The 13139-nt window shown below is 26.7% G+C and overlaps 1 protein-coding gene across 2 annotated transcripts; it reads right to left on the reverse strand.

The window, feature by feature from the left end:
- Positions 1 to 711: 711 nt before the first annotated feature.
- Positions 712 to 7012, reverse strand: LOC137830210 (fatty acyl-CoA reductase 1). 2 transcript variants are annotated; one of them, XM_068637404.2, is made up of 10 exons: positions 6802 to 7012; positions 6616 to 6719; positions 2968 to 3170; positions 2798 to 2898; positions 2470 to 2671; positions 2232 to 2393; positions 1971 to 2052; positions 1410 to 1679; positions 1171 to 1298; positions 712 to 1075 (listed from the first exon to the last, which is right to left on the reverse strand). In XM_068637404.2, exons 1-10 carry the CDS (start codon positions 6863 to 6865, stop codon positions 922 to 924), a joined length of 1470 nt encoding a protein of 489 aa, XP_068493505.2. In that variant the 5' UTR covers positions 6866 to 7012; the 3' UTR covers positions 712 to 921. The 2 variants fall into 2 exon arrangements, with proteins under 2 accessions (XP_068493505.2, XP_068493513.2); XM_068637412.2 differs by lacking the exon at positions 1410 to 1679 and having other exon boundaries at positions 6802 to 7011.
- Positions 7013 to 13139: the final 6127 nt, after the last annotated feature.

Below are 13139 nucleotides of genomic sequence, written 5' to 3' on the forward strand. Positions count from 1 at the left end.
AAAGAAAAAACAGATCCTACACCTTTTGTCCAATGGTAATTTTGGAATTGAAATATTTATGGAGGACAGGAACAAAATATGGAGGTGCAGAAAGAAATTCACGTGTTCACTAAACATATGGTATTGCTGGATACTATGGATTTTTCTGTTTGGAATTTATCCATATGCTTTTTGCTTAATCATGCATTAATTTGGTGCTAAACAAGGTTGGGTTATGTAGTGGAGGTTTCTTAATGACTACAATTAGGTAAGATGTTGGTGATTATTTATATACCAAGGTTTTAGTTACTAATTGCTTTAGATTATAAATTATTTAGTAATTTAATTAAAGGCTAATTTAGAATCTAAAGTAGTTAGTAGTAGTCAAAACTTTGGTAGTTAATATTAGATACCAAATTAGAAACTACTTTGGATACTAATAATTTTTAGTTTATAAAATAATATCTAACTTAATCAATACTATGATTAATTATTTTTGGTCTCTAAATTAGTTGTTATTTAATCATTTTCTTGTAGTGTTATAAAATAGTATCTAAGTTATTTATTATAAAGCCTAATTATTTTTTCTCTCTAAATTAATTGATATTTAATAATTTTCTTGTAATGATAAGAATACAAATAGTTTGAATGTATGACAATTAATTAAGACCGCATGGTTCAAATTGTAGAAAAGAAGAACCACATTGACAACAAAAATGAGAAGTATGACTGTGAAATGAAGAGTGATATCATTTAACAATTTAAACATTCACAACATAAATGAAATCCCAAATGTAAAAGTAAAATTAAATAATGAATGGAATGAATAATGCTCAATTCTCTTTTGTGATAGTCCACTCTTATTTTGTAAACCGAACAATAAAATTTTATAAAAATACAAAGACTATAGTGTGCAACCATTTCAAAGCATAATTTCTAAGATCATTTCAACGCATACTTTACAAGACCAGGAATGTGTGTGTTCATCATGTAGTCTTTCCAATCGATGCTATTAGGGTCAAAGTTCAATCCAGCAGCAACCTCAATGTTATTACTTGTTGCTCTTCGTAAATTTTGTGTGTTTGAATCATCAAAGCTGAAACCGAAAGTAATTTGTATGAGAATGATGGTTACGAATAAAAGTAGTTCATGTACCATTTCTAGTAATTATAGACAAGGAAAAACACGTACACGCCCTTAAAAAACAGGTATGGTTTGTATACTTCAACTAGTCGTGTCACCCTTTTGAATTTTTTGTAGCTATCGTCATAAACATCTCGAGAGCATTGACAAAACGCTTTGTTCACCACATTTAAGACCTAAATATATCAAACCCATGCACAAAGATCAACATGAAACCTTAAAAGATTAGCAAAACATATTATTGTAGTTTTGCTTCATTATTTAGTTAAACTTGGTAGTCAACAAACCTTTAGTGGAAAAACATATCGAATTGTCATGTAAATGTCGAAAACAGCCCTACTTGATATCAAATTTGGCTTGGGCACTATTATTGGCTTTCCATTTTTGTTTTTCAACGCGAATTTAATGAAATAATGATAGCAGTAATCACGAACATCAACAATTCTGAATGGATTTCTTAATGATGATGATATGTGGTAGACGAAATTCTTGGGAGTTTGATTTGAAAAAGCAATAATTGCTGTCATCATACAATTGATAACCATGTCTGCAGGTATCTGCATATAATATTACATAGTAGTTAGTATATACACAAAATTGAACTAGTAATATTTTTTTCAACAAAATCATGTTATAAGGTAAATATTTTTATAAAAAAAAAAAAAATTCAATGAGTTATTCTTTAGACATCCATAGATGTTTTGCAAAACAAACCAATGCTTTTTAGATATATAAAAGAACACATTAAATGATAAGTAGTTTAAACTTTTGATGTTTTATTTTTTACATAATCATTTAAGTATCGATTAATACATATAACCAAAACTAAATTTATACATTTAACTTACCGTATCCAAAATTGTCTTGGGATGACCAAGAAAGTTTGTTATTTTCCCTTGACCATAGCTACATATTATGCTGTCGAGAGTTCTGCAAATACAAAATAAATAAATTTATAATTTCTCTTTAAGAAAATCTTGAACATGATGAAATAAACTCTAAAAGTTTAACTTTAAGTAGAACTGATAAATTAAGAGTTTATTTTTTTGTCTAGGAAGTGGAATAATTGGAATGAAATACACATTTGAGACAATGTTAAAAATATTTACCTCAAGCCTTCAATCCAACCAGGAAATGGGTCCTTAAGGGTACTAGTAACCATGGTGGGACGTATAATGATTAGTGGAACATTATCTTTATGATGAACCAATTGCATCTCTCCCATTGCTTTTGTGAATGTGTATGTATTTGGCCAACCATACAAATTTGCTCTGATACATCACAAAAATAATTTCATTTATAGATTAATGAATATCAGCTTTATAACAAAATAAGAATTTGATGTACCTTTCAATTCCATAATCTTTCAATGCATTTTTTATTGTGCTTTCAGTAGCATTCTTTGATCGAAGTTCATCTATCTTCTTCTTCAACAAATTCATTTCTTCAGTTATGTCTAATTTCGAGGACTTTTTCAAGGTCTGACCCATCTCAAAGGGTTTCTCTTGCACAATTGTTTTTTCATCCTTAATCTCTCCACACACGTATGCTAACATTCATTCATACCAAAAAATGTGTTATTAATGGAAATTGGCTTAATGGTAACTGAATAATGTTTTGGTAAATATAGTAACCTATATTACATTATGATCAAGTTATAATCAACTACAATTACCAGTTGATATTTGCATAAAAATCTTTATCTCAGGACAATGCTTTGCAAAGTTTAAGACGTGTAAGACACCCATTGTATTTACATCCATTGAGATGTCAAATCTGTAGAAAAATAATAATGAATCAAAATATGAAGAAGAAAAAATTATTGGTTCCTACTAGATAATTTACCTCTCGTCAAATTTGGTAGTTGCTGCAAAATTTATAATAATGTTGATCTCTTCAAACATCTTAATCTTGAGCTTTTCATCTTCCAAACCAAAATTATGGAGAGAAACATCTCCTGATATGACCACAATCTTCTTTAAAATGAAAGAATCAAAATCTTCGCCCCATTGGTCTCGTAACACTCTGAATAAATCTGTGCGAATGACCTGTAATATGATCATTAAAGAAATGCATGAATGCCACAATTCAATATGAACAACTGAAAATGAGTCAATGATAAAATTTAGTAAGAAAATTGATTTTTCATTATCCCGAGGTTAAAAGGTGATGAGTGAAAGAGGGGGAAGATAGAAAATTGGGATCATGCGAGAAGCAAAGGACACCTTCTTCTTCTCGCACTTCCCAATTAATTATGGAGGAAAAGATATGGGAAGAATTTTTAAAGGTGGGAGTGAATATAAGAGATCTTTAGATATATCGAAAATCTTAACATGAAAGGACAAAAATTTGGTTTGATCAAGTTTTATTGATGTTGCAAACATCACAAAAATTGGGAGGAGACTTGAAAATATATGGGATGAGAATAGGAATATACACCTCAATCGACTAAGATAGTGTAGGCATGGAGATTCAACCCGAGATAGTTCGAGAAGGGCACAAAATGGTAAAAGATAGTATGAAGGGTATAAGTTTGGAAGAGAAAGCAAGGGAAAAATATGTATGTGCAAGGTGTAATACTATATTTGTTTATGGATACATATTGTTTACGCAGATGGATTTGAGGGAAGGTCACATATTTGTATCAGTTGATTAGCGAGGAAATATGAGCGTGGATGTGAGAGGAAAGGGTCAAGGAAGTGTCACCCTCAAGTATGAAGAAATAGAGGGAAAGTCAATTGGACATGCATGAGAAGACCAAAGTGCCCTACTTTTACACTATGCATGATAGAGATTCATGATCTACACATTGGCCATGCATGCAAAGATTCCTAAATGAGGCAAATAGTCCTTTGACTATTGAAGTTGAGTGTTTGAAAACTCCATTAAATACTCGTGAATGGATTTGGTAAAGCTTCCCATTTTTGTTCTTCTTTGGAAAACTTGGTGGTTGTTCGTGTGAGATGAGTTTGTGGTGTGTGTGAGCTGCATGTGAGTTGAGGTGGTGGAGTTTTGTTTGAAGGAAGTTGTTGTTCGTGGAGGTGTTTTCGTGGACTTGCATGTGGAAGGGTGGTTGTTGGAGTTTGTTGGAAGTGTAGAGATAAGGTGTCATGGCTGAAAGAAATGACAATGGAGGTTTGAAGGATGAAGATAATCAATTATATGGGTAATAATCGATTATGCTTCAAAATGTAGCACATATATCCTCACATTTTTTTACTATGTATAATTTGGAGGTAACTGAAGGCTGACTTGTATGATTATTGTGGTGTAGGTGCTTTGGTGAAGGAACGTTTTGGTGTAGGTGCTTTGATGAAGGAGCATGTTGGTGTGGTGTTGTATGTGGGTCAAACATCATGTGCTTGGTTCATAGATTATCAACAAGTAAGTCTTAAACATCATTTGTTATTTATTCGTGTGTGGTATTTTGCATTTGGGTTAGACTTAAATACTTTAAACATCAATGTCAACAAAGGTTTTGAGAGAGTTCACCAAAGAATTGATAAACTCTAACAAAGATTTAATAACTTCACATAATTGTCATGACATAATTGTTGTTTTTTTCCCGCCTAGTTATTGTAACTTAACTCTTTTTTTTCATCATATATTATTGGACGGTTCTATGTTTAATACTCATTAGGCATTGGGTTTTTTTAATCAATTTTGGTTTATTTTATTAAATATTTTATAATATTTTTTTATTTCAATTTTATTTAATTTTATCAAAATTCATTTTCAACAATTTTTAGATATCCACAATTTCAAATGATTTATATATATTTTTTTCAACTGAGATCACCAACCCACTACAAAAAAATCATTACATATAAACAATTTTTAGAGACAAAAAATAATTAGTTATTATATCGACTAAATTATATACTATTTTAGAGACTAAAAAAATTATTGGTATCTAAAGTAGTTTCTATTATTATTAAAAAAAATTAAATCATTTTCTAAATTTATAACTAACTAGCTACCAAGTTTTAACTACTAACTTTAGTCACAATATAGTAAGTAATTACTTTATGTCTCTAAAATTGGTTTCTATTTAATGATTTTCTTGTACTTAACCGTAACAAAAATAATGTTTTAATCAAACACAAGTTCTATGTACAAATAAGAATTTTTATTTCATTTTAAATTAATTTTAACCACAAAGAAAAAATTGTAATTTTACACTTTCATCAATTAATTTTTTTTATCAATTACACTCATCACATCACTCACAAACTTTTACAAATTTTCCTTTCATTTCTCTTAACTTTGCACTTTCTTTCTCTTAATTCAAACAACCTCACTTTCTACTCTCTTTCCCCTCAAATTCATCCTTGAATCCAAACAAAGCATAAAAGATAGAATCTAGATGTTTGTTAGATAGTGTCTTGATGGTAAATGAATTGGTGAAAGAAGCGTATTTGTAAAAAGAAGAATTGTATCATAATAAAAGTAAACTATGAAAAATCATATTACTCAGTCACATAAGACTTTATGGACTATATGATAGATAAATTAGGTTGTAATAATATGTGGATTAATTAGATTAAGGTAATCTTTTGATTTTGTTTTTTGTTTTTTTGTTGTTGTCCAAAGATTTTCAAGGTTGTAAGGTAAGCAATTAGAAGAAAAATGTTGGAAGAGGTTAAAGTGAGGTGCAAGGAGGTGATAGTGAACATACTATAATATACAAATGACACATTATTAGTAAGTGATGTTAAAATTCAGTGAACTTGCTTAAGTTTTTAAGGTGAATTTTCACAATAGCAAGACTAAAGGTTATTGAGAGACAAAATTTAGAAAGGTAATCTTGAATCCTTAACTATAGTATTATGAATATTACTTTCACTTGTGTAGACATGACAGTGAGAAAAAAATCCAAGGAAATATAATTTTTGGCAACCTGTTTTGAAAAAAATTCAAGAAACAATTATTGGAAAGGAATGTTCTTAATGTTTGCGGTAGACTTTGGATCATAAAATTTGTTCTCATAGCTTACCATTTTTTCTTTTGTCTTTTTACAAATTACCAACTTCTGAGGATAGGAAGATTGAATTAGATAAATGGGAGGATAGTTTTAAAACAAAAGAAGTAGGTGAACTTGGAGTTAAAGATATAAAACTCTTTGACTCTCTTAGCAAAATGGAAATGAAGATTAAGGAGTGAGAAAGCCTATGGAAAAATAAATATGAGACATGAAGATGCCCAACATAGAAAAGTAGTGCAAAAACGGAATCATGGTTGTAGAGTGATTTGAAAGAAGAATGCAAGTAAGGGAGAATAAGTAATGGTTTTGATGATAACATAATATGAAGAGTGAGAAATGAAAAAAGAATTATCTTCTGAGAAGATAAATGAAATGCAGATGTTGCTCTCACACAAAGATTTCTTACATTGTTTCTTGGGAGAATTACTATTCATAAAAGTTAATTTTGTAGTATAATATACTCATATAGCAAGCATGTGTATACTATTATAGTATTGATTATGATTAACCTCATTTTGAAAGCGTTGTGCAGCCAAATCAAAGGTTTTTGCTCGGACCAGAAGATACAGTTTGTGTACTTGGGGTTGGGTTCTCAGAATCTTTTCCAAGAAAACTGCGCATGTAATAGACAAATTCAGTGGCAGGTGAAAAACTTCAAATTATTTATTATAGATGCATTGTGTATTTAGTAGTACCTTTTGCTAAGAAGCCTGTTGTGCCAGTCATTAAAATGGTCTTTCCCTTGAAGAACTCAGACATCTTTTCTGACTAACTGCTATAAGTAGAAATTGTAGAAGAAATCTAAGAATAAGATTTGGAGAAGATAGAGGATGTTGAAATGATAGGATGTATGAGAGAGAGTTATATGGTGAAGATGATCATTTAGGAATGCTTTTTACTTGTACAATATAACTAGATAAGTATATATATATATAGAAAGAATAAGAACCCTTAATGACACCTACCAGTGCCACCCAACCCAATAAATGATGTAGCAATTTTAATAAATTAAACTCTATGAGTGTTAGGGATGATTTAAGATGCACTTTAAGAAGTTGTCTATTTGTCCTTCCAACACACACACAAAACATGGGCACTTGCTAATTATAGCTTTAGAAAAATGTTACTTTAATAATTTATAAAATATTAATTTATAATTATAATATGATATAATATAATTTCAAAATGACTTAACTTCATAAAAAAAAATAACATGGTGTATGATTGTCAACCTAGCACTTTGATATTTTATTTATAGCATTATTTTTAATTATATTTTTACAAAATAAATAAATAAATAAAATATATATATATATATATATAAATTTTAGTGTGGAACACATTTGAACATAATAGATTTGATGATGTTCAAAATTCTACATCAATTAAAAATAAAAATATTTTATAATTTTTAAATAAATATAAACCTCATTTATAAATTAATTTTATAAATTTAAAATATACTTAAAATCTACTTCTTAATAAAAAAAATATACACGCAAAACAATATATTATCAATGAATTTAATTTTCTCAATAACCTGCATATATGTGGACAAACAATTTAATTTAACCCAACAAAACAAAAGAGATAATTATATGTGATGATAAAGAAATAATTGTATAAAAAGTGATTTTTTTTAGTACAATGTAGAAAAAAAGAGTAGGGTGTTGAGTATATGGATATTTTTTTCATATTTATACATAACTTTTGCCATCAATAAAAAAAAATATGGTAATTGAGTTAGAACTAGTACTGGTCATGGATTGGATTTAAAATCCATATCCATTTAAACCAGATCAAATTTAAATGGATATTTTTTAAATCTATTTAAAGTGAAATAAATCTAGATTCAATCCATTTTGTTAATTATATTAAATACATTTTGTCAATTACATTAAATCCATTTTGATATGGACACAGACTAACTTGATTCGAACCGGGCCTAATCCGACTCAACCTGAACGCGGACCAACTCGGTTCGACATCGGCCCGAGCCTGGACGAATCGACATCAGCCCGAGCCTGGAAGACTCGATAATGGCCTGGGCCCGCTCGACTTGACATCGGCCCGGGCTCGCTCGGCTCAACATTAGCCAGGGTCCAATTAACTCGACATCGACTCGGGCTCGCTCGGCTCAACATTAGCTAGGGTCCAATTAACTCGACATCGACTCGGGCCCGCTCCACTCGACATCGACTCAAGCCCGAACAATTCGACATTGGCCCGAACCCGAACGACTCGACATCGGTTCGAGCCCGAATGACTCGACATCGGTCCGGGTCCGGATGACTCGACATCGGTTCGGGCCCGGACGACTCGATATGGGTCCGGTACTGCTTGGTTAAACATCGGCCAGGGCCTGCTCGGCTGGATTGTCTTGGCTTAACTTTGATCGGGACAAGTCAAAATTCATCTCAAAATGCAATTTGGATAATCCAAAAATATATCTAATCTATATCTAATCCATATCCAATTAAATGGATTGAATTTAAAATCCAAAAATATAGATTTAAATTTGAAATAAATCCATTTAAATGGATTAAAACTAATATAGATATTGATAATTATGGATTGAATTTTGTAATTTGAATTTTTTAACCACCTTAATTAGAACATCTAAAAATGTAACACGTTATTATTTTCATTATTTGGTGATAAAAAAAGCTTAGGTACCTCAAGATCACATTTTGCTTATTAAAAATATTAATTAATTTATCTTCAAATTTGATGTGATAGGTAAATTTAAAAATAATATTAACTAATTATATAAAAAAAATAGGCTTATAGATTATAAAATTTCATTATTACAAAATTTATAATAATATACAAAAAATTTAAAATGAAATAATAACGAAATGAAAATAACCTCATTATCATTAAATATTAAAACACGGGTGTCATTTCCTTAGTCCATACAAGGAATACTTTTTCCTCATATGATAAATATAAGAGATGTTAAGTAATCAATTTATGTTAGACAAAACAGAAAATAATGAAAAACAAATATGTGATGATATTCTTAATTTTTTTTTTATTGGATATTACATTACCGATGTAAAATGTTTTAAAAATCTTGCGGATTTTTTTTTAAAGTTATGTTTTTTTTTCTAAATTACTTTCTCTTTTATAAAATAATAATTTTTTATTGTAGATTTTTTTTTTCTCTCTTGTGGTTGTAAAGACTCCATTGATGAACTAAATATTAGTTTTCTTATTTTTCTATAACTGCTTTTATGTATAGATTGTTTCTGTATTAAAGTTAGTGATTTAAACTTTCCATTTGTTTTTGAAATATATGAAACATAATTTAAATACTAAATATTTTGATATAATTTGTTTTTATATTTACAATATTTATTAATATACATTTTCTCGTTTTCTACTTTCCAACTTTTTATGATAAATTACTTTCTTAATAATTATTGATACTATTGTCTTAAGATATATTTTAATAGATAAAAACTATAATATATTATAATTTAGTTAAAATATCATAATTAATAAGAAATATATTTAGTTAACAAAAATATATATTTTTATAATAAATTTATGAAAGAGATATAAGATTGGTTATTTTTGTTTTTAATTTTGGACCATAAAAACAATACCTTTTATAAAATATATTCTCTATTTTATATTATTGATTAATATTTTGTATTTATTTAATATTACATGTTTATTGAGTTTTGGTTCATGACAAGTTATCAGAATTTGGTTCCATCTTCAGTAGCGTGTGAAGTTAGATATGTTGACGAATATCTCTGTTTCAACCCATACAGTACCATATAATTGCACTATACAAAATTTGTTCCTATAGTGCGCATTTTATTTGGATTTTAATTTTTGTAAACGTTATGGTTACATTTGGTTTTCTTGCACCTGTAAAAATATATTGAGTTTTTTTTAATATTTATTTTTATAATATTAATTTACTCTATTAATTAAATAATGGTTAATCAGTAAAAATAAGAAAAATAAAATTCTAAGATAAATTAGGTTTAGTGCAAGTTGCAAAAATAGTTTGTAAGTAGAATTGATTCAATCTTACATACATTATGTAAAAGCCTCTTATTAATGTTTTTTTTTTTGAATTAATGAATAAATTTGAATATAAAATAAATTTAGATTATTTGGATTAAAATATGTATGAATTTTTTTTATTAAAGTTTGTGAATGATGGGATATATGTAGTTGAAATGATATTTTTATAATTAATAAAATAATAATATTTTAAATTTATTCTTATATTTAAAAATAATTAAAAATAAAATATGATTAATATATTTATGAATTTTAATTATTTATAATTAAATTATTATTTTTGATAACTTATAATAACTAACTTTAAGAAAATTACGAATAATGTATAATTATCGATACATTAAGTTTTTTTATAAAATTATCTTGTTTTAATTTAAAAATATAATTTTAATTACGTATATCTAAAAGATATCCACCAAAACTTGAAAATGTAGTAAAACGTTGTTTCCAATATCATCTTACAAATGACTTCGAGTAAAATATGTGAAATTGACAAGAACATGAAAAATTATCTAAAGAAATAGTTGTTTCAATTAAAAAAAAATTATATTTATTTTTTTATAATTAATAATATTATTATATAAAAAATTATTATAAAAGTATTTTTATTTTTATTATTTTATAGTTATAATTAATTATTATTATTTATTAATAATTTAAATATTTAATATTTTTATTTAAAATATTATTTAATATATATTTTATTTTTATTATATATATATATATATATCAATTGTGTGAATTATGTTGGCCATTTTTTAATAATCGATTATATTTTTTTTTCATTCATTTTTGTGTTAGGTTTCAAAATATTGAAGGATAATAATGTAAATTTGATATGGTTTACATGTTTTTTTTTTTTTCATATGTGAGGAAGATGATTTCTTACACTTTACATGTGTTTTAAAGTTGTGTGAGGATATGAGGAAGTGAATGTGTGAGGATTTGAGAAAAAAAAATGTGAAAAAATCGTGTGTTTGGATTGATGTATGTTAGTGTGTATTTGTGAGAAATATTTACTGAAGTTTGTGAGTTATATGATTTTTTTGAGGAATTTTTTAATTTTCTTAAAAGATGTAGAATGTAAGTTTATAAAATTATTTTTTCATTTAAAAATATTTAAATAATAAAATATGAGGTATTTTTGTGTAGATTTGAGTTAATTAAAATATGGTAAATTATTTTCGATACGGTTGAATAATTTAGTTTGACACCGTTGAATAATTATTTTCGGAAGAAATACAAGTTATTTAACACTGTCGAAACATGAAAATAATCGTAAAAATAATATTATCTAAGTATATACAAATTTACCGTTATGTTTATTTATACATTTTGAAAGTTTTTGTCTATTTAATTAGATTGTATGTAGATACATAACCATGTAGATATGCTAGATGATATTTTATAATGAAAAATGTTATATGTATAATGAATTTGTACAACAAATTTATTTATAAAGAAGAAAAAATATATAGAACAAAATATGAAATATCATACCCTATGATGGAAAAATAATAGAAATAAAAGTATTATTGTTTATATTATATACATCTATTTATAATAATCATTTTTTCTCGCGATCGTCCTATCATCCTAACCTAATACATATTAATACAACTTTTTTAATCTTCCAATTAATTAGAACTTTTCCTTCTATCTCAAATTGTCCGTACTCCCTCTCATCTAACCATTCAAAATCACCAAAATCAAAATCTAGTTCTTAAATCCTAAATTCTAAACCCTAAAGTAAAAAAAAATAACAAACATAACAGAAAACACCACCGCTCTGCCTGAATTTCAATCTTTGCATTTAAAATGAGAGAAAAAAATAACTATTTATTCGAATTCAATCGCTCCTCTTCTATAAATCTCTACCATTGATATTCTTGTTCTTCTTCCTCTTCAAGAATACAGCCCTTAAAACAAAACAAAAACTAAATCCAGTGATGATTATTGCATCCAACAGTATCTCTTGGATATAATCGACATAAACAAACAGAGGTTAAACGTTTAAAAATTTATTGAAAAGTACAAATTTCCATTTTTTTTTCTAAATACGTAACTGTAAGCATCTGATGCGATGGTTAGAAAAATGGTTCCATCAATGATAGGTAGTGTGTCAAATGGTCCTTAGTACGGAAAAATTGTCACTCTCAATCATAAAAGGAAAGATTGAATTGAATGAGTGCTTTTTAAAAAAAAAAAATTTATCAGCAATTAATCATAGTTATTAAAATTCATTAACAGCTCATCTTATATACTCTTCAAAGGCAAAATGCTCATTTTTAAATTTTAAATGAAAATATTACAACCAAATTATTTATTTTTCTACCATATAGAAGTTCTTCTCTTTAAGTAAAAAAAAGTTTAAATAAAGTCTATGTATAATAACTACAAAGTTTGAAATATAGATATATTAGATGTTAGTTAGTCTAATTATATATCATTATCATAAATTAGGTAAGTGTAGGTATATAAACACATATATTCACTTTTAGTTCTTCACGAATGTTGTATATAATAAATTCATCTTTAAAATTTTACTATTAGTCTTATGTAATTTCGACCTATAAATAAAAATATGCTAAAAAAATATCACATATACTTCAAGTTCTATTACGCAAGCAAATTAATTAACTAATAAAATAAAAAAGTATATTTTTCTTTAATAAAATTATGTTAAGTTACATAAGAATGAAAGTGATTTAAATAAGATCAAGTCTAAAATTTTATTAATAAGTTAAAAAATTATAAATAAAAAAATTATTAGTGAGTTAACACTACAAGACATGAAATAGAAACCAATTTTTAGATATAAAATAATTAATTGTAATAATAACTAAATTAGAGATCATTTTAGAAACTATTTTTTTTTAAAATTAATTTATATTATTATTAAATAGTTTTTAAATTAGTATCTAATTAGTAACCAATGTTTTAACTACCAATTATTTAGTTTTTAAATTTGATAGAAAAACCTTTATTT

Source organism: Phaseolus vulgaris, chromosome 11, assembly GCF_051622355.1.
Source record: "Phaseolus vulgaris cultivar YP4 chromosome 11, ASM5162235v1, whole genome shotgun sequence".
NCBI classification, from domain to species: Eukaryota; Viridiplantae; Streptophyta; class Magnoliopsida; order Fabales; family Fabaceae; genus Phaseolus; species Phaseolus vulgaris.

What these genes read in the sequence shown, in the direction of transcription:
- LOC137830210 (XM_068637404.2), bottom strand. Translation starts at nt 6,865, where the DNA reads ATGTCTGAGTTCTTCAAGGGAAAGACCATTTTAATGACTGGCACAACA. An exon ending in GGTTGGATTGAAGGCTTGAG is followed by an intron (nt 2,053 to 2,231) that starts GTAAATATTTTT and finishes TTGTATTTGCAG; the next exon opens with AACTCTCGACAGCATAATAT. An exon ending in GATATGTTTTTCCACTAAAG is followed by an intron (nt 1,299 to 1,409) that starts GTTTGTTGACTA and finishes TGATATATTTAG; the next exon opens with GTCTTAAATGTGGTGAACAA.